The sequence below is a fragment of the Pagrus major genome, chromosome 15, assembly GCF_040436345.1.
Source record: "Pagrus major chromosome 15, Pma_NU_1.0".
Lineage (NCBI taxonomy): Eukaryota > Metazoa > Chordata > Actinopteri > Spariformes > Sparidae > Pagrus > Pagrus major.
Window position 1 is genome coordinate 7693790 of NC_133229.1, and position 27028 is coordinate 7720817.

The 27028-nt window shown below is 43.7% G+C and overlaps 1 protein-coding gene across 2 annotated transcripts in view; it reads right to left on the reverse strand.

Moving 5' to 3' along the window:
- Window positions 1–4426: 4426 nt before the first annotated feature.
- slit1a (slit homolog 1a (Drosophila)) overlaps window positions 4427–27028 on the reverse strand; it is a 90493-nt gene continuing 67891 nt past the window's right edge. Inside the window, exons 14-37 of one of the 2 annotated variants that reach the window (XM_073481556.1) lie at window positions 25505–25668; window positions 24474–24497; window positions 21320–21464; window positions 21061–21135; window positions 20837–20980; window positions 19985–20128; window positions 19730–19896; window positions 18842–18974; window positions 16659–16727; window positions 16505–16576; window positions 16337–16408; window positions 11824–11895; window positions 10589–10752; window positions 9739–9863; window positions 9560–9654; window positions 9315–9454; window positions 9090–9183; window positions 8826–8963; window positions 8496–8724; window positions 7423–7553; window positions 7153–7307; window positions 5909–6197; window positions 4815–5026; window positions 4427–4728 (exon numbers count right to left, since the gene is read on the reverse strand). In XM_073481556.1, coding sequence (XP_073337657.1) covers window positions 4490–4728; window positions 4815–5026; window positions 5909–6197; window positions 7153–7307; window positions 7423–7553; window positions 8496–8724; window positions 8826–8963; window positions 9090–9183; window positions 9315–9454; window positions 9560–9654; window positions 9739–9863; window positions 10589–10752; window positions 11824–11895; window positions 16337–16408; window positions 16505–16576; window positions 16659–16727; window positions 18842–18974; window positions 19730–19896; window positions 19985–20128; window positions 20837–20980; window positions 21061–21135; window positions 21320–21464; window positions 24474–24497; window positions 25505–25668 — 3292 coding nt within the window. In that variant the 3' untranslated portion in view covers window positions 4427–4489. The remainder of the gene's footprint in view (window positions 4729–4814; window positions 5027–5908; window positions 6198–7152; window positions 7308–7422; window positions 7554–8495; window positions 8725–8825; window positions 8964–9089; window positions 9184–9314; window positions 9455–9559; window positions 9655–9738; window positions 9864–10588; window positions 10753–11823; window positions 11896–16336; window positions 16409–16504; window positions 16577–16658; window positions 16728–18841; window positions 18975–19729; window positions 19897–19984; window positions 20129–20836; window positions 20981–21060; window positions 21136–21319; window positions 21465–24473; window positions 24498–25504; window positions 25669–27028) is intronic. The other variant, XM_073481557.1, reaches the window with a different exon arrangement.

Below are 27028 nucleotides of genomic sequence, written 5' to 3' on the forward strand. Positions count from 1 at the left end.
ACAGATAATAACTGGAGTGCTTTGATACTGATGAAAATGTGAAGAGTCTGAGGAATTTTCTGGAGTTTTAAGTAGCTTATTTTTTCTATGATTTCTAAGCAGATTTGCAGATGTTTATCCATGATAAGAATCTGATGTGTTCAGTTAAGAGTTTGAGAAGGCGCAACAAAGATTACCTGACTCTGTAGTTTTTCATTTTAGAATATGTCAGCTTATTGTTTTGATTTCACAACCTGCAACTTCACTGTTGGGGTTTAGTCTCAGCCGTCTTACCAACCTCATTTCCAGCTGCAGGCGAGTTCAGATTAGAAGTGCTAAAAAAAACCTTTACCTGCCAAGCACCAAGCAGCAGACAGACAAAGTGAGTTGGCTGGTGAATATAGTCATGTAATTAGCAACTGAAGAGCCAAATATTGTTCTTAGTAGTTGGTGGAGACTAAATTAGATCTTAAGTGAGAGTGAATACTGGACTAATAGTCACCATACTGTAAATTATAGCTATTTATCTCTGTGCTGGCTAACAAGTTAACCACAACCTTTTAAAGCAGACAATATGTCAGTGTTGTGTTCACAGCATCTTCTATTGTGCTAATTTCTAGACATCTTCACCACCAGTAGTGAAGTCATATCTGATTGGCCATTTGACAGCAGGAGAATCTTTCCATCTATCCAGCAGCTAAACTACTGGAGGGACCAGTGTTTCATTCAAGGTAGTTTTTTCTGACACGTCTGTCCTACAAAGGATGGGGCAAGGGTCCTGTAGGAACGGTGCAGTAGACAGCATGTGGGTTTGCGGTGGAGACATGTAACATCACACGATGCGATCTGTCCTGTTTTTTCAGGTGTTGTGAAAATGGACCACATGGAATATTTTTCTTCCTCCAATCATACCCAGGGGTGTCACGATTCGGCCTTGTCTTCATAGTTCAATCCCAAGCTTGGAAACAATGGTTTATCAATGTCCATTTAGTAGCTGCTCTGTAGCTTTCGACCTTTATGATGTAATTCACCCAGTTATCATGGAATTGCAGATGTTCAAATCCACTCTGTCTGAGCACTTTAAGGACTTCTCATGTGTGGCGACTTAAAGGTATACTAGGCAAGATTTTCCTAAAAAGAAAACCAAAAAACAATAGACGTAGAATGTATAGACTCATCCTAAGTAATCCCTTTCAATCATTACTTATGACTCAGCAGAAGTGTGTAGCACTGCCCTGCCATTATCTATTTTCTGATGTAGCAAGTTTAACTTTAGTCAAAAAACAAAGAAGACATCGATTAAAAGAATAAAAGACAAGACATTCATAAAAGCACACACATTTAAGTTTAATTAATGAAAAAGAGTGGAGGTTTGGTAAACATTTTGTCGGTGGCACTACATACATTCAGCATTATTGGGAGTTTTTCAGCTTAATCCCACCATCAATCCTGTAACAAAAAGCAAATAGACAGAACCCAACCAGGGATATTTCTTAAGTTTTTGCACCAGTTCAATACAACAGAGACATTGTGTCGTTTACAATAACATATTTATGTATATAGTTCATAGGATGGAAAATCTGTGTCTCTGGTCAGGCGACCAGATAACTGAATTACATCTCAATATAGCACAAGCACCACTAAGATGTCTACCAGGAAGTTGAATGCACCAGTCCAGTACAGATCAGTGCAGAGGAAGGAAAGGAGACATTGAAAGAAAGCCACATTCGACTAAAGATGCACCTTTACGAGGCACACAGCCTAAGAGTTACAGTGACTGTTCATCAGTATCCTTTATGAGATCTTCTTTTAATGTTATTGTACACCACTGGGATCACAACAACAGCATGTAAAACAAAGTCAACATGGGTAGCAATATGAATAGGAGCTCTGTGTGCATTGTACCAAGCTGAGATCGGGGTCTGCAGCCTTTCACACTATAAAGAGACTTTTAACATTTAGATCAGCAAAATGGATAAACACAATCCCAATCTGCAGGGAGAACAATGCCTTAAGCCATCCTGATGGACTGTCACTTATTGAACAGTATGTGATTTCTATATCTTACATTGGAAACTAAATAACAGCTAAAAGTTACCACTTCATGAATAAGCATAGGTCATATTTATCTATACACATTTATACATTCAGGTATGACTGTTGTGTTCACTGTAATTGGCACCGTTTCTTCTTCTTTTTTTTTTTGTGTGGATAGCCAGTCAGAACTGACAGACGTTGCAATGTCCAGACCTCTCTCTCGTTTATCATCTGTCAGTAGTAGGCATGTAACGCTTCACACGGTTGCCTATTGGAAACAGATTTAGGATGATTTATCTTATGATGATCATTGTCCACAGAAGCAACTTCATCCTATTTCTTCTGGCTTGACAGCAGCTTATGATCAGTTGAGCTTGACTACTTTAACTTTTGTTGAACTAAAAACACCTTCTTTCTATGGCGAAACATCTCTCAAATCAAAATGATAGAAATTACAACCCAGCACTTCAACAAAATGAACATGAAAAACAATCAGAAGCCTTTAAGTGTGGTATGGTAATTACAAGGTCAATTTGAGGGGGACATCTCTTAATCCCAGCTCTGACCTCTCCAGCCCCTGCAGCAAATGAGGAATGTCTGAGCCAGAGAGGAGCAAAACACTGTCGTAACTCGCTATTAAGTGATGTTACAAATACCTTACAGATTTTTTATGCTATTTTTATTCATTATTTTACCTTTTTTCGTCTTTTTGAAATTTTTGAAAATATTTGAAAGCCAGCAACATTTATGCCTTTCACTTTCTACAGGAAAACGCCTTTAGATAAAATAAATAAAAACAAGCACAGACTCTCATGAATTAGATGTAATATTCACATGGAAGACAACATATACAATATTAAACATATTTCTAGACCAATACTGCCTCCTATACAACAAGGCCAACCAGCTGCTGTATTTTTGGCCAATTAATGTAATTAATTACCTTGTTGGCGCAAGTGAGATCAACAAATAAAAACACCTAGGGAACCAACTGAATGCCTTTCCACCAGTCCCAAAGCTTCCAGAAACAGACTTACTCTTTAACATAGAAAAATACTATACCAAAATGAAATACAAATATATATATATTAGAATCTGTTAGGCATTTCTATATAAAGGGTTGTTGGGGAGGGTTGGGGGGAGAGGGGCGGCTAAAGGAGTTAGGTTACATCATGAGACAAAATATAACAAAATATAACAAAAATAAAAAAACAAATCAATATGAGAAATTAGACCGAACAAAACAAAAATCAGAAGATGATTCTGCAACCTTTTGTTTTGTAATAACATTTATAATGATATTAAGAAGCTCTACATATTTGTTGGCAAACTCTTCTCCACACATGCAACAGTTTGCACAAGTTTAATACTGCAGGCATCAAGAGGAGCAGGGCTGAACAGCCTCCTGCTTGAAGGGGGGGTGGGTGGGGTTATGCAAATCATCCTAACCCTGAGGCAATGAATGCTGGGGGACTGATGACCTCTGGGCACTGCAGCGCCCAGGTCGGTTTGCTGTACGAACAGAATAGACAGTTGCACCACACGAGCCCTCGCGCTCCTACAAGCGTTAAGACCGTGTGTAAATGTATGTATGCCATGCATGTGTGATGTACTTCAGAGAGGTGTATGACTGTGGTTTTTTCAGTGCTGCTAGTCAGTGCAGTCTCTATTTTTACGGAGTTTCTATGTTACGGTACCTCACAGCAAACAACTGTGACACCAGACCACCTGGCCTCGAAGCCACCACATCCGCACCGGATTATGTGCCACTCTAACCCTACCTTTTTCTTTGTTCGCTTCTACATGTGCATGTGTGGATGGATGGACTGTATCCTGGCAGAGAAAATTGCTACACCAACTTTAACTCAACCCAAACCATATCCAGCCCAGTCCAGGTAACTCAGCCAAGCTCAACTCAAGATAGCTTTGCCAAGTCGAACGGTCCAGCTCTCTGTTTCTCTCTTTTTGTCTTTCTCCGCCTCGCCTCTGCCGCTCTCAGCCGGGCTGGACCCCACTGTCCTCGCTGCCTCCACGGAGTAAAGATGGTAGATGGTGGCTAGGCTGTCAGAGGCCTCGCAGATGGATGGGGAATTCACACTGGGTAATTTGGGTTGGAGGGATGCCTCACTCTGAATGCAACACCTTTGAAATCTCTGGACCCCTTGGAACAATGTTGCAGATACAATGGTTTTGTTGCCGTTGTTGTCACTTCTACATTGTTGCTCATGATGTTGTTTTCTCTGTGTTACTGTAGGTCACACACCCTTGGAAGGGGAGGAAATGTCCTATTTTACAAACATTGTTGTCCATAATATATAGATAGAGGTTTTATATATACTCTTTATACTCTCTCTCTTTCTTTCTTTCCCTCCCTCGCTTTCCTCCAGTCCTCTCTCTTCCCTCCTTCCTTCCTTCCTTTCTCTCTTTCTATCTTCTGCTCGGCGGCAGCAGCAGGAAATGCGAGCGAATGGCGCTACATGCAGCCCACGCAGCCGCACTTGATGGTCTTTTCCACTTCCTCGCTGAAGGAGGTTCCATCGCTGCATTCGAAGGTGTATTTCCGGCGCTTCATTCTCTGGCTGGCGCAGCAGGCCCCCGTGTCGCAGGCGCCGGTGCACTCCACCCAGGAGACCATGCGTGTTGTCTGGCAGATGGCGTAACCTCGCTGTACCTGGTAGAAGTCTCGCACAGGCTCCCCTCGACACTCGGACTCTGGAAAACGGGAACACAGACATGAGTATGATCACTAAATAATACTACCTTCATTTTAAAGTTTCAGACTGACTGAGTGAACCAACCTGCGTCACAGAGTTCTCCAGTGTAGCCACTTTCGCAGTGACAGTAGGCGTCCCCCGTGTCTGAGATCTGGCAGCGGCCGTGTTTGCAGGACAGGCGTCGGCAGGGGTTGAAGAGCTCGCCCTGTTGGTTACACAGGGCACCGCGGTAACCCTCCACACACTCGCAGCGGTACGACTGAGTGTCCAGTGGGATGCACTTTCCATGGACGCACCTAGTAAGAGACGTTAACTTCGATCAAATTTACTGTCAGTGAACAGGCTGAATATTTAAATAAAGATCATGCTTCAAGACCATATCGTGGATTTGCAGCATTGAAAAAGATTCCCAATTGCCAGTGGTGAAAAATAATTAAGTACTTGTACCCAAATACTGTACTTGAGTACCATTTTGAGGGACTTGAGTATTTCCATTTTATGTTGTTTTATACCTCTGGTCCACTACAGCTCAGACAGAAATATTGTACTTTATACTCTACTACATTAACCGTACAGATTAAGTTACAAGCTACTTCTTTTCTTTTCAGATTAAGACTTTAAAATACAAAACATTGTAAAACACTACACAAGCGGTTCCCAAACTTTTTGCCTTGTTCCTAAACATTTTGTCTTGAGTTGTCAACATCGTACAATAGCAGATTGTAATTTCAGCCAAGGCGTTTGCATCTTTTGCTCTTACCTGCTCGCAACCAAAGCCGACTCAAATGTGATTAGTCAAAACTACTCAACAATAAACAGAAACAGAGTGCTTTTGATGCCAAAATCTTGTCTCTTGCCGACAGAAACTGCATTCAAATGCAGATATCTGTTTATGTAGACTAATTGGTTGTTGGCTCCCACCAAAGAGACATTTTTCATAAGATAAAGATAATTAAAAAATCCCAAACATAACCTTTTCTTTTTTCCTACCCCATTAGTCATCTTGTTTTTGCATCAGTATTAACTTACAATGTAATGTTTTATAACACACAGTATAAGTCGCAGAAGCCAGTTTTCTGCAGAACAAGTACTTTTACTTTTGATATTTAAGTCCCCACTGCCCATTGCCAGGTAAAGCAAAGTGCAGTATAAATTATGTAACCCATTTGCTAACATACTTGCTGCCCTGGCAGGGATTGGTAGCAGGTTGGTCACAGTGCGGCCCGCTCCAGCCTGGCTGGCAGTGGCACACCGGTCCCTGGACCCCATCAGGCTGGCAGATGCCATGTACGCAGTAGATCTTCTTGCAGGGCTCGCAGCCCGGTACCACGCCAGGCTTCATCTGGGTCTTGGTGAAGTCCTGGAGCTCGTTGTTGATGTACAGGTTCTGGATGCAGCCATGGAAACTGGAACCGTTCTGGATCTGCCAGAGACGGAAAGTGCCCGAGTGTACATCCACCGGCATGCCTGGAGGAGGAGAGAGAGTACAGAGAGGATGTTTAAAGGGGTGAAGATGTGTGTACTGGATCACAAACAGACAACTAACACAGGGCTGGTATGAGTGTAATGGAGGAAGGCTTTTTCAAACACGTGTGTCCCAACAGTGCATTTACAAATTCACATAGCAACTCTTTAAAATAGATTTTTTTTTAAATTTGCACTGCAAGACACATCATCCTTGAAACAGAGGACAGCAAAAGGTAAAGAGGTATGGGAAACGATCTCCTGTAGTGTTGTATGAATAACAGTCAGTACATCACAACACGACACATCACATCACATCACGACACGACACAAACTACAAATTCTGAGCCACTCCTGAGCTAACTGTCATGTCAGCCCTAAGACTGGGCCTACAAAAAAAATGTTCAAAATGCTTTTGATTTTTTCATTAATCAACCAAATGTTTTAATTGCATTAACTTCAGGAGTGGCTAAATCACACATTACGTATAAATATGGTTGCATTTTGGGCAGACAATCCATGCGAATACAAAACAAATCTGAAGGAAAGACTGTGTCTGGTAGTTCTTATGGTCATCACTAGAGGGCGTACTTTACACACTGCAGAAAGTGCAGATATATTGGATCAAGTGGTGCATTGTATGCTCATTATAGGTTGTGATCTGTCATTTTTTAAACTCTCTGTTTCGTCTGTTAAAGTGAGAAGGGTCGCTTGTTCATTACATATGGAGTATAGGGAGGTCTAATTATTGTGTGGGCCCTAACAAACACAGTCATGATGGTGTGAGTGGAGGATAGGATTTGGGTGGAGGTAGGATGGGGTTGAAGGGTTGCATGGTTGAGAGGAGGGGTTGGTTGCGGTGGTGACAAAGCGAGGGGGGAGGGGTGGTGATTGACAGTAGTGTAGTAGTTAAGAGTGCCTGCAGAGGAGGGAGGTGTGTTCTGGAGAGGGCCCCTACCCCCCACGTATAGTGGAGCCTCCCCGTTGAGGGGCCGCACCGCCCCGAAGCTGTCCATTGTGGTAGGGAGACCCCCGTCAATGGACAGGTTCACCATCTGGTCAAAGGTCACCAGCTCTACTGTGTGGAACTGGCCATCGTTGATGGTCTCGGTGCTGGCGAAGGAAAACAGAGATCGGATGTAAGATATAAACAAACAAACGCCACCTTTTCATCAAGAATCAGCCTGACAGCAAACTTCCGCCTGTTAAAGGGTTCATGGCAGCTTACCTGTAGATGGCGTGTCCCGGCTGGCTGCCTGGGTCATAGCTGACCTTGACGTGACCTTGATAAAGCTCCACTGCTATATGATCATTGTCTCCATTATACAGAAGGATACCATTATCCTCAGCTGTTGACACCTAAACAGAGAAAATGTTTGCATTAGACATTTGAAGTATTCAGGTTTCAGGCTGGCAGCATAAACACGTACAATCTGATATCGCTGTGTTGGTGTTCGTCCTGTAACGTCATAATTAATGTTATCCAGCGCCGTCATTGTAGCTACCAGTCCCGTTTTGTACTGTCATAGCTTTGAAACTTGGCAATAAAATTGGAAAAGTATGCACATGAAGTTATCCTTTGTAACACATGCATAACATTGCGAAAGGGTGTGTTTTAACAGAAAGCCTCTGTTCCTAAACTGAAGTATTTTTGCTGCTTTAAAGGGACAGTGTGAAGGAATTTTAGTTTTCAGTAAACATTCAAAAATGTACTAAAATTATTAACAGAATGTGAAGAAATAACAGTTTTGATGTTATAACATCTTTGTATTGTGTTGTGGAGATATCTACTGAAGTTAGCATGCTAACCAGTTAACCTCAGTCCAAAGCTCCTGTGCTAGCGATTTAAGCAGCAACAGTCCCCTGGCCCTGGAGCTCCCAGTCCAGACCGCACGTCATGAGACTAACTGAGCTAGCATGTGAACTGCAGGTACAGTTAGTAGCAGTAAGCATTAATCCAGGTGATATGCTGCGTCCTGTTTGTTTCATGTTTGAATTTGACAGGTAGCCAATTTTTTAACCCAACCAAACTGAGATAGAAAAACAAATGGGAAATACAAGTGAACAGTATAATAATATGTCCCAAACAGGATACAAAGCCCAGTCCCTTGTGAGAGTCCTGCACTTGGCCCATTTAACCACAAGTGTTTGCTCCAGATGTGGGGCTCTAATGCCTTTGAAATGATGGTCCTGGAGCAACATCCATTTTGTTGTTCCCGCAACAAAACAGTGACATCAGATAAGCCATGTCAACAAACAGAAATCATACACATGTCACACATTAACACAATCTGTCAGTACCTGAAGGGTGATGTTAGCTTGAGGCCAGTTCTTGAGGTCAGAGAGCAGTAAGTAGGAGTCTCTGTCAACAAAGTTGACGCTGACCAGCTTCTCACAGCGTGGACCGCCAAACTCTGGAGGACACTGACAGAGAGCACGCCCTCCTCGCTCCACACATGGGGCGTTGTTCTGGCAGTCGGCCAGCTCACACAGGGACAGCGGAGATGGGGGAACCTCACACAGTTGACCGCTATAGAGAGAAGGAGAGCGAGGGATTATTTCAGGATGAGGATGATGTTTGTAAAGCAGTGGAAGTAGCGCCAGTGTGTGTTAAATCTGTGCTCCTCTCACCCGTATCCTTCGGGACAGATGCAGGAGTATCCATTCAGCTCATCCAAACACTGAGCTCCATTCTGACAGCGATGCTCCTCACAGTCATTGTAGTCTAAACTGCAGTCGTCGCCAACATAACCAGGAGAGCACACACACCTGCAGTACAGAAACACAATATTATAATCAGGCTGAACGAGGAGAAAACTACGTCCTAGTCTATAAATAACATCTACTTTTCATCTATTTTTGCTGCATCTGATGTTGCCGGCAGCCAACACTTACTTGGGTCCAGTGGAGGTGATGAGGCAGGTAGACTGATGTTGGCAGGGGCTTCTTCCTGGGGCACACACATCTTCCATTTCTTCGCACATCTCCCCTACACAGAAGAAAGTATTTGCATTAATAAACCTGGAACAATTTCAGATAAAATATTTTGCTTTCTTGCACAGGGGACTTTTGCTGTTCCAGTTGCCCCTTGAGTCAAACTGTGCTGTATGAACTACACACCTGTGTAGTAGGGGGGACAAAAACAAGTGTAGTTGTTGACTCCATCGATGCAGGTTCCTCCGTTGTCACAGTCGTTGTCATCGCAGTCGTCGATGTTGGTTTGGCAAGTTGGGCCCTCAAAGCCCAGTGGACATGTGCAACTGCGACAACACACAACACTCATTACATCATCACGCCGAGCTCTTTATGAGATAAATAAGATTTCATGTCATTGCTGCACCGATTCCAAAGCTCGTCCCCCTCACCTGTATCCTCCCTCGTCCTCGTTCACTTGGCAGGTTCCTCCGTTGGCACACGGGTTGCTCACGCAGGCATTCAGAGCCGTCTCACAGTTCTTGCCCTGAGATGGAGAACAGAGGCAACGTTCACTTTTTGCTATAAATTATACAGACCTCAAGACCACTCTTCACAAACAGGCTCTGACCTTGAATCCTGGAGGACAGCTGCACCTGTAGATCTCCACCAGGTCGCTGTGACAGATGCCTTGGTTCAGACAGGGACCGGACAGACAGGGGTTACACTTGGCCAGCACGGCAGTGTCCACATCTCCTATGGGAAAATACCAGACTGATGAGAATGAACTGTGCATAGGTACTAGTGCTACCAGTGGTGGAATGTAAGTAAGTACATTTAATCAAATTCAAGGTATTTGTACTTTACTAGAGTATTTAATATAATATGCAACTTTATACTTCTACATTTCAGGGCCAAATATTGTACTTTGTACTCCACTACTACAATTTTTCCTACCCTTCCTGTCCAGTGAAAAACATTGGGAAACTCCACAATCTGTGATTTTAAATTTGAACTGTCTGATAAACTGAAGGATCAAGTGTTCCTTTATGGGTTGGAGTTATGATCCTGCTTTTTCAGCTATATAAACTCTCTTGGATTAGCTGGAAAAAGCATTGTCATAAAACTGAAAACAGACTGTTTGTCTGAGCTCATTAAATGTTTACTTTTATGAAATACATGATACAAGACAGCAATGCTACAAACATGTTGATCTTATAGAAATGATGCATTACTTGATCCAAGATATAATAGTAAAACACTGTCAGGGATCATTTTACTGCATACTGAGCACTTTTTCTTTTCTGATACTTTAAGTACATTTTGCCGTTAATACTTCAGTAAGGTTTTGAAAGCAGGACTTTACTTGTTGTATTTTCACAGTATGGTATTACTGTACAGTACAGCAGTAACTGAGAAGGATCTGAATACTTCATCCACCACTGAGTTCTACTCATATTATATCCAACACAGCAACTCACCTGAACATTCAAACTTCTTTGCAGGTGTGGTGAGCAGCAGTTTGCCCTCCATCCCCTGCGGGCCAGCACATCGGGCGATGCCAGGCTCTTTGTAGCCGGTCTTCACCCAATCAGAGAGCCAGCGCAGGCGACAGTCACAGTACAAGGGGTTGGCACCGATCGCCCTGACAAAGCAGAAAGAATAAACGCATCAATGATTTTTCTGGCTGTGTCACTGTATTACACGCCATCACCAGCAGGGGGCTCTACACCCTCACTTAAAGCATCCCATGCCAAACTCAACTTGCTGTACTTTACAAACTGCTTCTGAGAGTAAAACAGATTTGAAGTTTAATGCTCAATGCCACTTTGTGCCATAAATCATCTGAAGGAGGGCTTCTCAATTATAGGCAAAGGTGTGAACAGAAGGCACTCTTAACCACTTCTGTCATGGCACTCGTGAATCAATGCCGCTCTGTCCTCCCGCTGGATGCACAAACACTCCTGAATCGATGCTGTTCCATTACGCTGGAGCACAGGCTCATCTTTCAGGCCGGGCCAATAGCTGACACCTGACATCTGCTAACATGAAAGCCACTTGACTGTGACTGTGGATCAATGGCTCTCCTCCGTCCCTCCCTGAGCCATGTTTTTTTTACGCAGCCTTGACTCTTGTACTGCTCTCCAAAAAAATGGCTTTGTTTAGCTCTCCCTGTCCACCCTTCTTCCTCTCCAAGTCTGACACTGATAGGTCTATTGATTGGTGACTGTCAAGGGATGATGTGACTATTGGGGCTGGATGGCAGAGATACTTCAGTGTAGTTTTACATGTGTCCACAACCACACAACGGCTACACAAAACACACACCCGACGCACACACATAAAAATACAGACATAAATAAACAAACAGTGAAGTCCGCAGACCATGGAGAATCTGTGTGTGCTAGTGAACGTCTGTGTGTGTGTTATTGAGATGTGACAGGGAGATGAGACAGTACAGGGGTCTGTGTGTTGCTTTAACCACAGGGCCGCGGCTGATTAAGGGAGGGCTTGGCTCATGCGGAGCCCACCAAAGAGGACTACAGACAGGCCACTGTGAGCCACACTCTCTGGCTGTCTGACCAGACCCCCTCTGTGCCTCACAGTGTGTACGCGTGCGTGTGTGAACATGTGTGTAGAATACACAAACTCGGTGGTAAGTGCAGATGGTATCACACGGGCTGCCATCGGGGCATACAGTTGTGTGTGTACTTACAAGTGGGAAAGTGAGGCCACGTCGTTGAAGATGCCATCGGGAAGCTCTGAGATCTCGTTGCCATGGAGAGACCTGAGGGGAGGAGAGAAAAGAGAAAATGAATGACCGTGAACATGTTAAAGCACAGGAACTAACTGCTCTATTGTGCAACTCTAATTGCTGTAATGATTAGATGAGTCATTGATTAGTTGATTGACAGAAGATTAATTGGCTATTTTGATAATCAGTTAATCACTTAAAGGAAAAGTTCACACAAAAATGAAAATTCAGTCATTATCTACTCATCCCCATGCCGATAGAAAGTTGTCCCCATTTACTGCTGTTGTTTAGGAAAAAGAGCATTGCACTCTTTGGCTGTGAAGCTCCAGAAATGTTTTGTGGGCTACGAAACTTCACCCGACCTTCCATCGGCATGGGAGTGAGTAGATAATGACTGAATTTCCATTTTTGCTTGAACCTTTCCTTTAAGTCACAGTTAAAGCAAAAAGACCAAACATTTGCTCAGTACAGCTTCTCAAGTGTGAGGATTTGTCGGTTTTCATAAGCTTCTACGTTAGACAATGGAGTTTCTTCTGAGTTTTGTACTGTTAACCAGACCAAGCAAGCAATTTTAAAAAATGTCATCTTGGGAAACTATGGACGAAACAAATATTCAAGAAAACAACTTTAGTCCATAATGACAATAAACATTAGTTGTAGCCTACATGCAATACTTTGTTTCCGGACAGCTACAACCAAGAATAACAGGAAATATGTTGAGGGATATTTCAGTATTGTGCGGGGTGGTAGGTGGTTTGTATTTCTGGTTGAGCCTTGTGCAGCTGGCAACGATGTGAGGCTCTGTAAGTCTGGAAAAGACTGGTGTCAGGTTTCTATGTGCGTCTGGCTGGCAGGGCCAGCAAGTGTACAGGGAGGGGGGGTAACAGAGTTGCACCACATGTGGGACAGTGAAAAACATTAGTGTAATCGTGTGTGTGCAGATTAACAGCTTTATTTATATGCTTGCATATTTGGTCACATGCATGTATATGAATGTCTGTGTCCATACACACTGTTTTCTCTGACTACTATCGAGGGTGACAAGCCAACATGGCTTAATGCTTCGTTGACTGATGGCTGCTGTAATCCGCAGGGTCATTACCACCTCCAACCTCGAGCTGACCGCACGCTAATGTTACCACAGCTCAGTCCTCAGCACCACACATGACACATCTGCTTTCTGTGCCTGGACAAAGAGAACTGATGTATAAACAGACTTTGAAACACTACTTCCTCCTTTGTTTGATCTGTGAATTACCGCTAAGCTGTGGAAGAGTCAGGTGAAAGGACACAGACAGTGAAGCTTGTCAGTGTAAGGATAATGAGCCATGCTTGAGTGCAAAAGGGAAAATGTACAATAATATAACCGTCTGAGACAACAAGTTAATTGGCCTGTGTGCGGGGGAGAATGCTTATTAGTGTGGAGCGAGTAGTCGGGTTGTGGTAGTCGGGGAACTGTTAGGATACTGAGGGCATGAAGCCAGCAACCGTGTGCCAGCCAGGCACAGATCGTATGGGAGAAAGGAGCCAGGGAGTCTCCAGTAAGAAACCTGATCCGCTCTCGTACTAACGCTCTCTCTGTCTGTCTCTCCGTCTTTTTACTTTTCTTTTCTACAGCTGTGTGTCATTACATCACTCCATCTCACCTCTGTCAATTTATCTCTTATTGCATTTGATGTTTCTGGACCGGCAAAATGGTGGTTTAGGACTAAAATCAAGTTCTGTACAGGCTGGCCAACTGAACTTCTTCAAGATTTTCACACGGACTTGTTCACCTGCAACGAGTTAAGAGCTGCAACTAAGGATTATTTTCAATGTCCATTAATCTGTAGATGATTTTCTGGATTAATTGATCAGTTTTTTGGTTTATAAAACGCCAGAAAATGGTAAAAAAAAATTATCCATCAGCATTTCCCAAAGCCCAAAATGACGTCCTCAAATATCGTGTCTTGTCCATGACCCAAAGATATTCAGTTTACTGTCAGAGAGGAGTAAAGAAACCAGGTAATATTCACGTTTAGGAAGCTGGAATCACAGAATTTAATCTTTTTTTCCCACCTCAGTGGCTCAGTTGCATTGTGGGTAATGTAGGCTCCAGGTTTTTTAAAGAAGAATTGCACTCCTGTAACTCTGTTAGACTCATTATGGACAGTTTAAAATCAAATGAGAGATCTGGAGAGATACATTTTATTTAGTCCACACATTCTTCTTCCATTTCAAAACCTGCCACTTATTAGCCACAATGCAACTTAGCCACTGAGTGACATCACTTGAGTCAGTTTATCAGCTTACATTCAGCTTCCTCTGGAGACACAAAAAGCTTTATATCTACTTTACCCTTTAATAATCAACAAGCAATAATTCATCTTTGCAGCTCAAATGCAGTTAATAATGTTTTGTGATTCTATATGTCCTCTGAGCTACATGTTGTGCTTTAGCTCTTGCGTTGAGGATCATGTGACCCTGGCATTCACTTTCTTTCCCTTCATCACAATCTTCCATATCACTTTCTTTTCTCACAGCTTCCCACCCAAACCGTGGCAGGCCACGCCCTAGCGCTCTCTCAGCTCGCTCACCTCACACCTAATACCCAGCAGGCCAATTAGCAGCTTATTAATCTGCAGCTCAAACCACAACCATCGCACGCACGCGTGCACACATACACACACACACACACACACACACACACACACACACACGTATGCACACTTGCACCAAACCGCACCACATCCATGCCAGGCTCAGACCCCTGGTCTGTTTGAAGCCTTGAGCGTTAATGATTCTTCTCCTCTTTACTGCTCTGTAAAGCCAAAGGTGCAGCTTTATAAAGGCTTTGGCACCTCAGTGTGCATAGACGGCTTTCTGCATCTCGCTGTGGTTTTCTATGAAGCTTCCAGCGTTGAACTTTGAATCCGGTGTGGGGTCTTAAAGTTGAAACTATTAAAAGGAGCTCATTGTCGCTTCAGTTTTGTTGCACCCCCACAGCATCGCTTAGTTAAAAAAAAAGCCATGGCACCAATTGACATTTAATAGGAGACTTATGATTGATCACACCAGCAGTAAAGACATCAAAGTTTTCTGCTTCATTTGGACTGAGACAATAAGGTAGTGCAGACAGTCTGCATGTAAATGTGTGTGTGTGTCTGAGCTTGTATAGTTCTAAGCTTGAATGGTGTGTGTGTGTGTTGGGGGGAGGGCCTCACATGGTGTCTAGCACACTTGCACAGGGAACATTTTAAAAGTGAAGGTGGCGTGAGTGAGTAAGAGCAGAAATAACGGATGCAGCTTCATTAGAGATCAAAGCGGCGAGCCCGGGCTAGCAAGGCGGCATCGGCTAATGATGACCGAGCTTCACTCTCATTCCACGCTAAAAGGGCTCTTACGCTTTGTGCCTCGTAATGATCGGGACTTTAGTCGAATCCTGCCGTAAAAAAGAGGCTTTGTTGAAGCTTTGTTGTCAGTAGTAAAAAGTGTGCCTGCTAGGAGCACACATGGAAGGCCGATATGTCTACTCCCACACACATACTAACGGGCACCGAGCCAGTAGATGACAAACATTCAAGTTATGCATACAGACACACACATATACACACACAGATGCATACATAATCTCATAAGGAGTTCTGCCGGGCCTGGACTCTGTTTCTACCTCGCAGGACTAAACTGTACATTCGAGTTAAAGTGTGTGCGCTGTATCTTTGGATGCTGCTCCAAAGACTGGTTTGCTTTCGTCATCCATCTGTCGGGTGCCTTTAAATTCTACATCTCAGTTATTTAGCAGACCAATTCATCCATGGGGAGCCCACGGTCACTGAGAGTGCACAATCAAAGACTTCATAACTTTATTAAAGCCCGGAGGCTGAGTCAAAACCATTACAGTTACCGGGGGCAAACATTCAGTGGTAATCAGTGTCAGAGTGATTTTGTACAGTGGGTTGTGAGGGCGAGTGTTTGGCCCCGAGGGCGAGGGCGGTGATGAGCTCGGGGCATTTGGAGGTGAGCGGGCAGACTGGGCAGATGTCTGAAGACAAAGTGTAGGCAGGATAGGAGCTGGAACAACACTACAGAGAAAATAGGTCGTAGGTTGTGTACGTGTGTGTGTGTGAATTCATAAGCTGTCATAACTGTTTAGGCTGCGTTTCAGTCCTCTGGAGTCAATCAAAGATTCTCAGCATCTGCCGCACTGTCTCTGTAGTCAGTGCGCGCTGTAAAAATATCCTCCCTAATAACTCATTTAGACTGAAAGTGAGCCTCTGCTTTCTTCTTTCAAAATAACTTCAATTGTTCGGAGCCTTGTGTCCCGAAATTATGTGACAACAAAGAAGCATTTAAAACACTTGATTTGCATGGGAAAGAATAGAAACTCTCACTGACTAGATACATTTTGGGTTAAAAATAGGATTATAAGACTCACCCCTAAACCGAGATGAACGTACTGTATATGGATGCATTTGAAATATAAAAATAAACTCACAGCAGTCTGAGAGAGTGGAGTCCACTGAAGGCCATCTTGGGGATACAACGCAGGGAATTGTAGCTCAGGATTCTGTAATGTAGAAATAATTACACATGTATGCCTATAAAACTCATCTGTTTCCAGCCTACTGTCAGTACTAGAATGAAACAGCAGCTCTCGACTTACAGAGTGGTGAGCTGGCTCATGTTGGAGAAGGACGAGTTGGTCAGAGAGTTGATCTTGTTGTTGCTCAGGTCTCTGGAAGAAAAACGTAAAAGGCATAAGTTCACTATATTGATGTACACAGTGAGACGGAGGAGGCGGACAGGTGAAAACTTACACCAGCTGGAGGTATTTGAAGGCAGACAGCTCCTTTGGCACAATGCTGAACTGGTTTCCATCCAGATACCTGAACAAGGAGTCACAAACATGTCAGTAATGAGTCAGTTTTCAAAATACAATACGTTCTCATGACTATATAACACTGCTATCATCAGTTTAGATGTTGACATGGAGGAAGGTTGTGTGAGCTCCAGAACAGCTACGACTGGGACCATGTGATTTTTGTCAATACTTTTAGGGACTATTTATTTCATATGACCTATTTATTATATATATTTTCTTTATAGGTTTTTTTTTTTTACATGTGATGCTGCTATGTTATGGATTGCTGCCGAACAAAGTTTTGTTGTATTTTAATATGCAATGACAATAAAGTATGTATCAATATCTTATATTTACATGGTTACAAAGTAAATTTCAAATGAAACCGAGCCCTTTGTGCTTCATTCACAGAAATGATGAATGAAGCTGCTCTGTAGTCTGATGGTATTTACCATTGAATATTAAATCCAACCACTGTGGTGACAATACATTCAAGAAAACTGTAGTTCAATCAGGAAGTCAAAAAAGACCAGAAAAAAGGAAAAAAGAGTCTAGATATTACAACCTGACCGCCCTATTCATCCCTCTTTATCTTCATTCACTAACATTCTTTCACCTTTTAATTGTATGAAAAGTTACTTAAGTGTAAAATGTAGAATATCAAACTGCAAGGTAATTAATGAGGGGTTGCTCAATTCTATTAAGGAAATACTCAATTATAGTCACTGAGGATACCATATCTTTTTTTTATTATTATTAATTAGGTTTAATCTGGTGTTAAAAGTCCATTTAATTCTGCATTCATTTAACTTTTTGTCAGCAGATTCGTTTTACCTTGGGTGGTTATTCCAGGGAATCACACTTTTCACACAGACCATTTCTTCTCATGCTTTTGCAGCCAATTTAATCTCCTGTTACAGCTAACAGCAGAATGTTTTGCCTTTCAATTACTTCCTTTAAAGCTGTTTTGACACCATGTTGTGTCTCATGCCTAGAAATCGGGCTTAGTGAGTATCCTATCCCAGGTACATACTCTATGAGTGACATTTTTGTACATTTTCTATTTAGCAGCAATTGCTGAATGTGACCCAGCACCCCTCCTTTTGAAGTGACTGAGGTACAAACACATGTATGTGCGCTCATGCATGTGTGTGTGTTAACACACTAATGCATGTAAAAGCCACCCCAGTTGACATCATGCCTGCGGGGCTTCAACCACCCTGCTGGATGCCAACACAAAGTGCTACCAGAGGGCCGTCACCTTGATAAATGGCTGATTTAGGAGCAGGTCCCTCTGAGCGCAGCTGCAGGGGCTTTCTCCTGCTATTGTTGTTGACTGTACTCAGGGCGGGAAGGCCTGGTTAGTTAGGGGGGCCTTTGGGTTCCGAGGTAATGATAGGTAATGACGGTGCAGAGGACACTTGGGATAATGATGGAGTAGCAAACTCTCCAGATGACTAGATGAAAGCCCAGAACAGAGGGGCACACCTGGTCACACCTGCTGGGACAATGACAGGCCTTAAGGCTTGCACAGCGTGTGTGTGCATCCATGTGTGTGTGTATGTGTGTGAGGGTTTGTCTGAACCACTCAAAGCAGTATTGGAAAGTTCCAGACCTATTCCACTCCCTCCCCTTTCCATTGAAAACTGCTCATTAAAATGTCCTCTTGCTCCCCTATGCTCCCGTGGACAGGCTTTTGGCCCTCACACAAATATGCACACACACACAAACACACACACAAATACACACACACACACACACACACACACACACACACACACACACACACACACACACACACACACACACACACTGATCCTTGGCTCTGAGTGTGAGAGTGACATCAGTGCGAGCCCTGAGGGCTGCAGGGAACACAGAAGAAGAATGTCTGAGAGAATAACTGCAGGGTTTATTGACTCCTTTCCCCTCTTCGAATGATGAGATCTGTTTTCTTTGCCTCCGCTGTTTTCACAAGCTCTTATCTCTTTCATACCTCCTAAGCTCCTTTTCTTTACCTCTTTACAGAGGCTCCTTTGGTTTCCTTTCCTCCATCAAAGGCATACAAAGCAACAATAACACCTGGAACACAAACTGATAAGATATAAATGCAGTTGGCTTAATTAATGCCAAAGAACTCACAGTTCAGTCACGTTTCTGGGAATGCCTTTGGGCAGCGAGTGGAGGTGCTTGTTACTGCAGCGCACCACAGTCTCCAGGCATGTACATTCACTTGGACACTGGGGTCTGGGCACACAGCTTGACTCCTCTTGGCCTGGGAAATAAAAGACAAAACAGAGGAGATAGAGGGGAGTCAGACACCACAGAGGAGGAATGACCAGGAGGGAAGAAAAGACATGGAGAACAGCCAAAAGGAGAAGCTGTCATCACTGGCAAAAAAAAAAGATGCAAAAAAAAAAATGTTGAGAGAGTAGAAAGACAAAGCACACCTAAAGGCAAGACAGTGCCAGAACAGTATAATCCTTCAAGCTGATGGCGAGGCAGTGAGACAATGAAAAAAGAGGAAGTGAAAAATGTGAAAAGTAAAACAGGACAGAGAGCGAGAGGAGCCTCGCTAATGTAATATCGACCAGCAAGAGCAAAGAAAGGAAGCTGCCCGAGGCCTGAAGACAAGACTAACATTCATTCAGGTGCAAATAGGCTGACTGGTCAATAAGGCAAACAGCTCAATAGCTCCACTCAGCCTGGCATCGACCAGCAGCTTAGGAACTGCTGAGTAGCAATCTGTTCAGTAAACAAAAGAGTGGCACAATAGCGGTCATTATTTAGGATGATCTCAGACACTTTAAGTCGCTCTTGCTCATAACGTATTGCGGCAGTAGAGTGCAGTTCAAATCCTCATCAGTCACACCCAGACAGGTTTGTTTCACACGCAGTGGAGGTCATCTACTACACTGAAGATGTTTATCTCCTTTCAAAGAGACAGATTGCTTCATTTAAAGTGGAGAGGCTGCAACAAAACTTCAGATAGAGAGAGAAAGAGAGAGTCAGATCACGATAGGCACCTACCCTCCTCACAGCGGAAGTCCGGCAGAGCCACGTCCTGCAGAGGGATCTCCTTCAGGAAGCCAGGACGCTGGCAGCGAGGGTTACCTGTCACGATCTTCCTGCTCCTCAGCCAATCACCGAGCCAGGCCAGCCGGCAGTCACAGTTGAAGGAGTTGGCCAGGAGGTTACTGAGAGAGAGTGAGCGTAAGAGAGTTTGTTAGAGCACTGCAACATAAAATGTGTGATTGTGGAAACTGCACATGACGGGGGTCTCACAGGGTGGAGAGGGTCTGCAGGGTGTCGAAGGCCCCGGGAGTGATGGTGGTCAGCTGGTTGTCGTACAGAGATAGCAGACGGACGTTGTGTAGCCCTGTGAAGCTGTCGTTGTGGACACAGCTGATCTTGTTGTTCCTCAGCATCCTGAAGAGGAAAATAAAAACTTCAGCCTAAATATCTGAAATATTTATATTGCATTTCAGCAGTGCTGCAAAGTACCCAAAAGTCATACTGGAGTAAAAGTAAAGGTATAGTTTTAAAATATTACTTAAATGTACTTAAGGCCGGTACTAGGAGTCATTCAATGATGAGGACAAACAAGTCAGCATTTTTCCAACTATTGGAATGTTTTTATTTATCTGATTGTGGATAAAATACATTTATTTAAAAATGTGCTACTTTGGCTCTGAAGTAGCACATTTAACGTAGCAGAAAATGGAAATGCTCAAGAAAAGAACAAACACCGCAAAATTGTACTTAAAGGAGCACTATGTGGTTTTGGGGGAGAAATTTTAATCAGAAGAGAAAGATCTTCATTGTGTGATTTTTTTTTATGCCTAAGTAAACTGAATAAACAAACTGACCTTAAAGGACAACACAACTTCATACTGTTTTACTTTATTTATATGCGGCGGACCCTGCCACCTTTCTATCTTCAGACAGTGTTCTTGGGACCTTACTTCAGTTCTGAGTTTGTATTGTTACCTCATTATATTGATAATATTAAAATTCTGAACTGAATTGAATTTCTTCTAGTGCTCCTTTAAGTAAATGTACTTACATTCCATCACTGCATTTTAGAAATGTCAACATGGCTGTGTGTGTGATTCTGTTTGTTTGTGCATCACTCACAGCATACGCAGCCCCTCAAGCCCTCGGAACATCCCGCTTCGGACCGAGTCGATCTGATTGGCCGTGAGGTGGAGCTCATTGACGGACGACGCGCCTTCAAATGCCCCGTCTTCAATCTCCGTGATCTTGTTGTTGCTGAGGTTACTGTGGGGGGAAATAAAAGCAGGTCAGAAAAGCAAAAATAAGACTATTTAGAGAAAGGTAAAATGGGATGTTTCACTTACATTTTCTTCAGCTGGGAAAGGCTCTTGAAAACTCCAGTTGCCTCCAGAGTGGTGAGCTCATTGTTGTTAAGGCGGCTGGAGAGAAAAAGTTGCAAAAGTTTAAACAAACGCATTAAAATTTATAATCCTCTTTACATATTCAGTGTGAGTTTTTGACTTTTCTTCCTTCAAATTAAATTCAAGAATTCATCTCGTTACTCTTTCTCATGCCACTTTATTTCTCCCTGTTAGCTCTAGACTCTTCTGTCTGTTTCCTTACAGTTCGCTGGTGGATGCAGGGATGTGCTCGGGGATCTTGGTGAGCTTCAGGTTGGAGCAGTCCACCACGTTGGACTCACAGCGGCACTTTGGAGGGCACACTGGATCACTGTTACAGGCATTATTCAGACGGGTGTCCTCTGTACCTGAGCAGGAGGACATGCAGACAGGGTTACGACACAAATTGAATCAGCCTCACTTTCCCATGATGCTCGTAGTCATGCATCCACTCCCTCCACGGCTGCGTGTCAGCAGTTGTGACCTAAAAGGCGAAATCCCTACCTAATCTTTAACCTTAGGCGCCCTTCAGAACATCCTGCGGCTCCACTACTATTCATAGGTCGAGAGATGGATGGGTGAGGGCGAGGGGGATGGAAGGGTGGGGAGGGGCGAGGGTGAGTTATTTTAGAGAGGTGAGTGGGCGCAGTGGGGTGAAAAGAACAGTAGCAGGGGAGATTGAGATAGGGATGCCAAAGAGGATTTGGACCGCCGGCGTCAGTGAAGCAGAGCACCCAGGAGAGGGAGAGAGGATGGTGGGAGAGAGACGTGGCTGAAATGGTGCACAGGAAGTGAGCGTAGACAGGTGGAGTCGGAGGGGAGGGAGGAAAGAGGAAAAGGAGGGCACGAGGGACATAGACGCATGCAGCGAGAGGAGACGGATGAGAGAGATATGAAAGGTGAGTGGCGGAGACGTCTGTCCTGAAAGAGGAAGAGCAAGAATGAGGCAGCAAAGGGAGCGTGGGACATTTTCTCCTGCACCTCCTCTGTCTATGAATAGACGTTACGTGCCAAAAAGTGTGCTGCCAGTTACATCATGGCTGCTCAATAATGGAACAGCACTGGGAGCCACTTAGAACAGTGTGTGTGAGTGTGTGTATTGTGTCTCAGTGTGTGTATACGTGTGTGTAGAGCGTATGTGTGTGTGCACATGTTCCATTTAGAGGGGAACAGCTCAGCGTTTGCCGTTCGAATATCGTTTTGTCTCCCGTTCCCTTTTGCATGCATCACACTGGCACAGCCCTCAGCCTGAGGTTTGGTGATTACGTCAGCGGGACACCGTGGGGCACCCAGACCACATTCATGAGCAGGAAAACCTCAAACAACCAGGACTAAATCCAGCCGTTGAGTATCAAAAATCTGTCTAAACAAATGGAGCGGCATTTAAAACCATAACCTAACCCCAAAACCCTCATCGCTGACTTTATTAGAATATGGTTGGACAGTGAAAGAGTGAATTGCATTCGCAGCAACAACTTTCTCTTGGACTCTTTCTAAAGCTGTGTCACTTCTCCAAGTGGCTCGGCGGAGGGTGCGGATGGACACGTTAATGCAGGTCATTAAAGAACTTTCCCTCGCCAGGCCAGACAACAGGAAAAGGCATTTCCTGCGACAGAGGAAGCAATGAAAGTACAGCGCAGCGCTTTGATCTGGAGGATGTGGAGGAGCCAGGGGAGATTCGTGGGCCTGAGTCATCGCCGTCGTCACAAGTGCGTGGTGGCGACACTTTTACTGTCAGCAGATTAAAACGAAACTGGAGAAAACACAAAGGAGAGGGATGAGGTTTTTCCCTCTCCGAGGCGCAAAAATGACTCATCACCGGAGTTGTAGAAGTTCTCATAATTCCCTGCAGCTTGGATCCTCATTATCGATGTATTATGGAATTCCCGTGCTGTCAGCGATTGTGTGCGCGGAGCGTGTGCGTGTGTGTATTGTGCAGGCTTTTATTGTTATCATTCAGGGAGGGTGAAATTCTCATTAATCACATTTGGCTTTGATCTTCCTTCTGCTTACATAGTACTCCCATTTGTTCTCTAAGCCGGTGTCGAGCTTTATCTCAGCTTGGCACACAAAGACACATTAATTTACACACACACACACACACACACACAGACATACACACACAGAGACACACACACACACAAACACACACACAGACAGAGTTCGACACACATCACTGCTCCTCCTAGTTATTTTCTTGGAAGTGCTCTTGTTAAGAGGTCCGGAAACATCCGCTGATAGGAATCTGGGTCCTCTGGTGGGCTTTATTTTCTTTAGCTTTTACTGATAGAAAGGACACACTTTCCTTCCCCTCTGTCCCTCTCTCCCTCTCCCCCTCCCTCCTTTTCTGCCCCACTCGGTGAATGACTGTCTGTGCTCATGCCAAAGCAAAGAGCCACTTCCTTTGGACTCTATCTGCTGAGACTGTTAGGAAAACAGAGCTGAAGAGAAACAGACGCTCTCACACGTATATCACATTAAAATGCACACATAGGTACGGTCATTCAGAGGCCCAATTAGCCGGTCTCACACGTATAAATACCTACCTGCTACCACCAACTTTTACCCTTCAACGCCAATGTTTTTCCTGTACAGATCATTTCCTCTGAAGTTCATCCAAACTTCAGACACGTTAAAGGATGAATCCGGTTTATCACAACATCGTGGTTTCGGCCATTAATTCAAGAAATTATGGAGGTTAAAAAAAAAGTGAGTGCATCAGAAATGTTGGTAATAATTCCTCATTGCACAGAAGAGCAGGCAGTTTGTCTTGTGTTGCCTCTTCTGACTTATTTTTAGAGATTGCTCTCAACAATTTGTTTTAATAACTTAAAGGGGCACTCTGTAGTTTTTTGAGAAGACATTCAAACTCAGAATTATATATTTACAATAGTACAAACTCAGAAATATTTATTTTTTTCCATATCTGAATAAACAAGCTGTTCTCAGAGGAAAATAAGGTCCCAAGAACACTGTTTGAAGCTTGAACGGTGGCAGGGTCTGCCAAATATAAAGTAAAACAGTATGAAATTGTGCTGTCCTTTAAGGTCAGTTTGTTTATTCAGTCATGAAAATAAAGAGTTTGTTGATCTAGTTTGTTTAAGCATAAAAAAAATTTGTATCTTCTGATTAAAATGTCTTCCCCAAAACAACAAACTGCACCTTTAAAAAGCTATTATTACTGAAAGCGATGGTGGCAAAACTACAAAAACAAGAGCCAAGTTGTAATAAACTGAATTCATCCTTTAACCCTCTGGAGAATTGTATTTAAATGACCAGTAAGTAATGGAAAGAATGACACCACTACATGGCTGCGGGTGGATAATTAAAGAATAGAGGGAGACAATGATAGGTGTGAACGTTTACAAGCCACTCACCTGGGATGAAGTACTGCTCTTTGGCTGTGATGGAGAAAAGAAAGAGGGTCGGATGTCAGTGAGACAAGTCTGGCCTGCATAGCTGTGGTGATGCTATGCTTCAGAACAGTCATATATATAGAGAGAGCTTATATATGACGACAACATGACTCAAGGTATATGACAGTTACACAGAGAAGCCAGGGACTGTCTCTGTGTAGGGCAAATGTGGAGGATCTAGTAACGATGTCAAAAGGTGGTAAATATTTGGCTGTTGCTAAGGAAGGGTGACATGAGGGAAGGAGGGAGACAGTGAGAAAGAATGAAGGAAAAAAGACCCAAAACGTGAAAAAAGAAAGAGAAAAGAAAGAGAAAAACACATGGACTCCCTTCTTCACTCGGTCTAGCCAAACAAATGAGGCCATAAAGAAGTGTGAAACCTCAGCAGTGCAGAGTGCCAGACGGCGTAGCACAGTGCATAAACACAATAGTGGGTGAGGCCTGGCTAGTGCAATGCAGAGGAGTGAGGGGATGGAGGGGGGGGGGAGGAAACCTGAGCATGTCGGGCAGGGGGGAGATGGAGATGGAGGGAGGGGAGTCTGAGGTTGGCAGAGGGCAGAGGAATGGTGGGCACATATAGAAACTCTACCAGCCTCGACTGGTGATCTCAGCCCACTGCGGTTTGAATGTGAAACCAGACTCACAGTGTGGTAGTGTGGAGGGGAAATGGAGAAACAGCGAACGATCCCTCTCTCCTTGGCCCCAAGTTCATCTGGGGAGGTATTGATTGAGGAGCACCGGCGCGGCAAATGATAGGCCGAATAAAACCTTTTGCCAGGAATGATCACTCATTAAATGTGGTATGAGGTAAAGGGAGTAAATGCAGAGATAATAGCCACTCCCAGTGGAGAGAAAGAGAGAAGGTAGGAGCAGAGCAGCAGCAGAGAGACAAGTGGAATAAAAACAACAAAGCCTGTCTAAGAGATAGAGAGCCCGAGAGGGAAATAAGAAGGAGACATTTGGAGACGGTGACTCTGAGCCGGCGGGCCTACCGGAGCAGCGGAACTTCTTGCTCTTGATCTGTCCGATGCGTTTGTTCGCAAGGCGGCGGGGGCTGGCACAACGGGCGCCGCTGGTCTCGATGGGGTTGGAGCGCAGGTAGTCTGCCAGCCACTTCAGATTACAGTCACAAATAAATGGGTTCTGGGCCAGGTGACTGGAGAGGGAGGGGGGGAGAGGTGGATCGGAAAGAAGGGGGAGAGGTAAGAGAGGAAAAAGTGAGCGGGGAAAGACAAGGAGCACACGTGAAAGCTGATGGGACAACGGCCAAGAGAGACGAGTTACAAGTTGCATGTTTATATTATGACTATATTAAGACATCAGGTGTATATCTGCAGCAGCCAGTTAGCTTAGCTTAGCATAAGAATGGAATAAAGGGGGGAGACAGCTAGTTTGGCTCTGTCATGTTGGGAGAAGAGCCAGGCTAGCTGTTTCTCCTCTTTCCAGTCAGCGCTAAGCTAAGATAAGCGGCTCCTGGCTGTAGCTCCATATTTACTGTACAGACATGGCAGTGCTACTGATCTACTAACTAACTTGTGGCAAGAAAATGAATAAACATGCAGTATTTCACAAAATGTCTTTAACGTTGAAAACCTTTACTTTTCCAAATGATTCATTCTGGACAGACTGCACTGAAATACCAGCGGAATTAATCCCTGATGTTCTTGTTTTACACGTATAAAAAAAGTTTGTAGAACAGCAGAAGGCAGTAAAGTGATTGTTTTTGGCGATTTTGCATTCATTTGACATATTGTGATTCACTCACTCAACTTTGTGGTTCTCGTGGAGGCTTATGTTTGTGCTGCTGGCGGATTTTATTGTGCTTGTAGACAGATGTTTTTAATATTTGACCTATTAATGAGGATTGACAAAATATTAGAAATAACTCTCAGTATAATGCAAACTACAGCATTCAAAATAACCATAAAATCAACTTCATGGCAGTAGGATTTACTGTTGGGCCGCTTTTCTAGACGGCTTTAGTTTTAGCTAATTAATAAACTGGCCACTATATACAGTATATACATGTAACAAAATATGCTCATCGATGCTGCATTTTGGACTGAACCATATCACTCAGCCTTAATTCAGTATAAAGAGTGTGTGCTGCCATCTGTATTATGTTGGGGAATGCTCTACATGTATTTTTATGACATCTTCAGAATGCTTTCAAAACAGGAAGCTTGTTTTAGACCAAGACCCTAAAACCTATTGCCCTCTGTGTGTGTGGTGAGCCAAGAGGCAGCACTATCCATCATCCTCGACAGGTGTCTTGTACGTCTTGTATATGCATACGTCATGCAGTGTGTTTCCCACATGGCAGACGCCATAGTGTGGGGTCCGTGTTGAGACCAGTGTGTGGTTTTCCTTGTTTATTGGAAAAGAAAGAAAAGGAGGCCTTCGTTTCTAAAGAACTGATGTTATGTGGGTAACGGTGGAAGGAGTGGGTGTGGTGTGTGTGTGTGTGGGTGTGTGTGTGTCCGGATATTTGTGGAGATGATAGATTTACTCTCCTC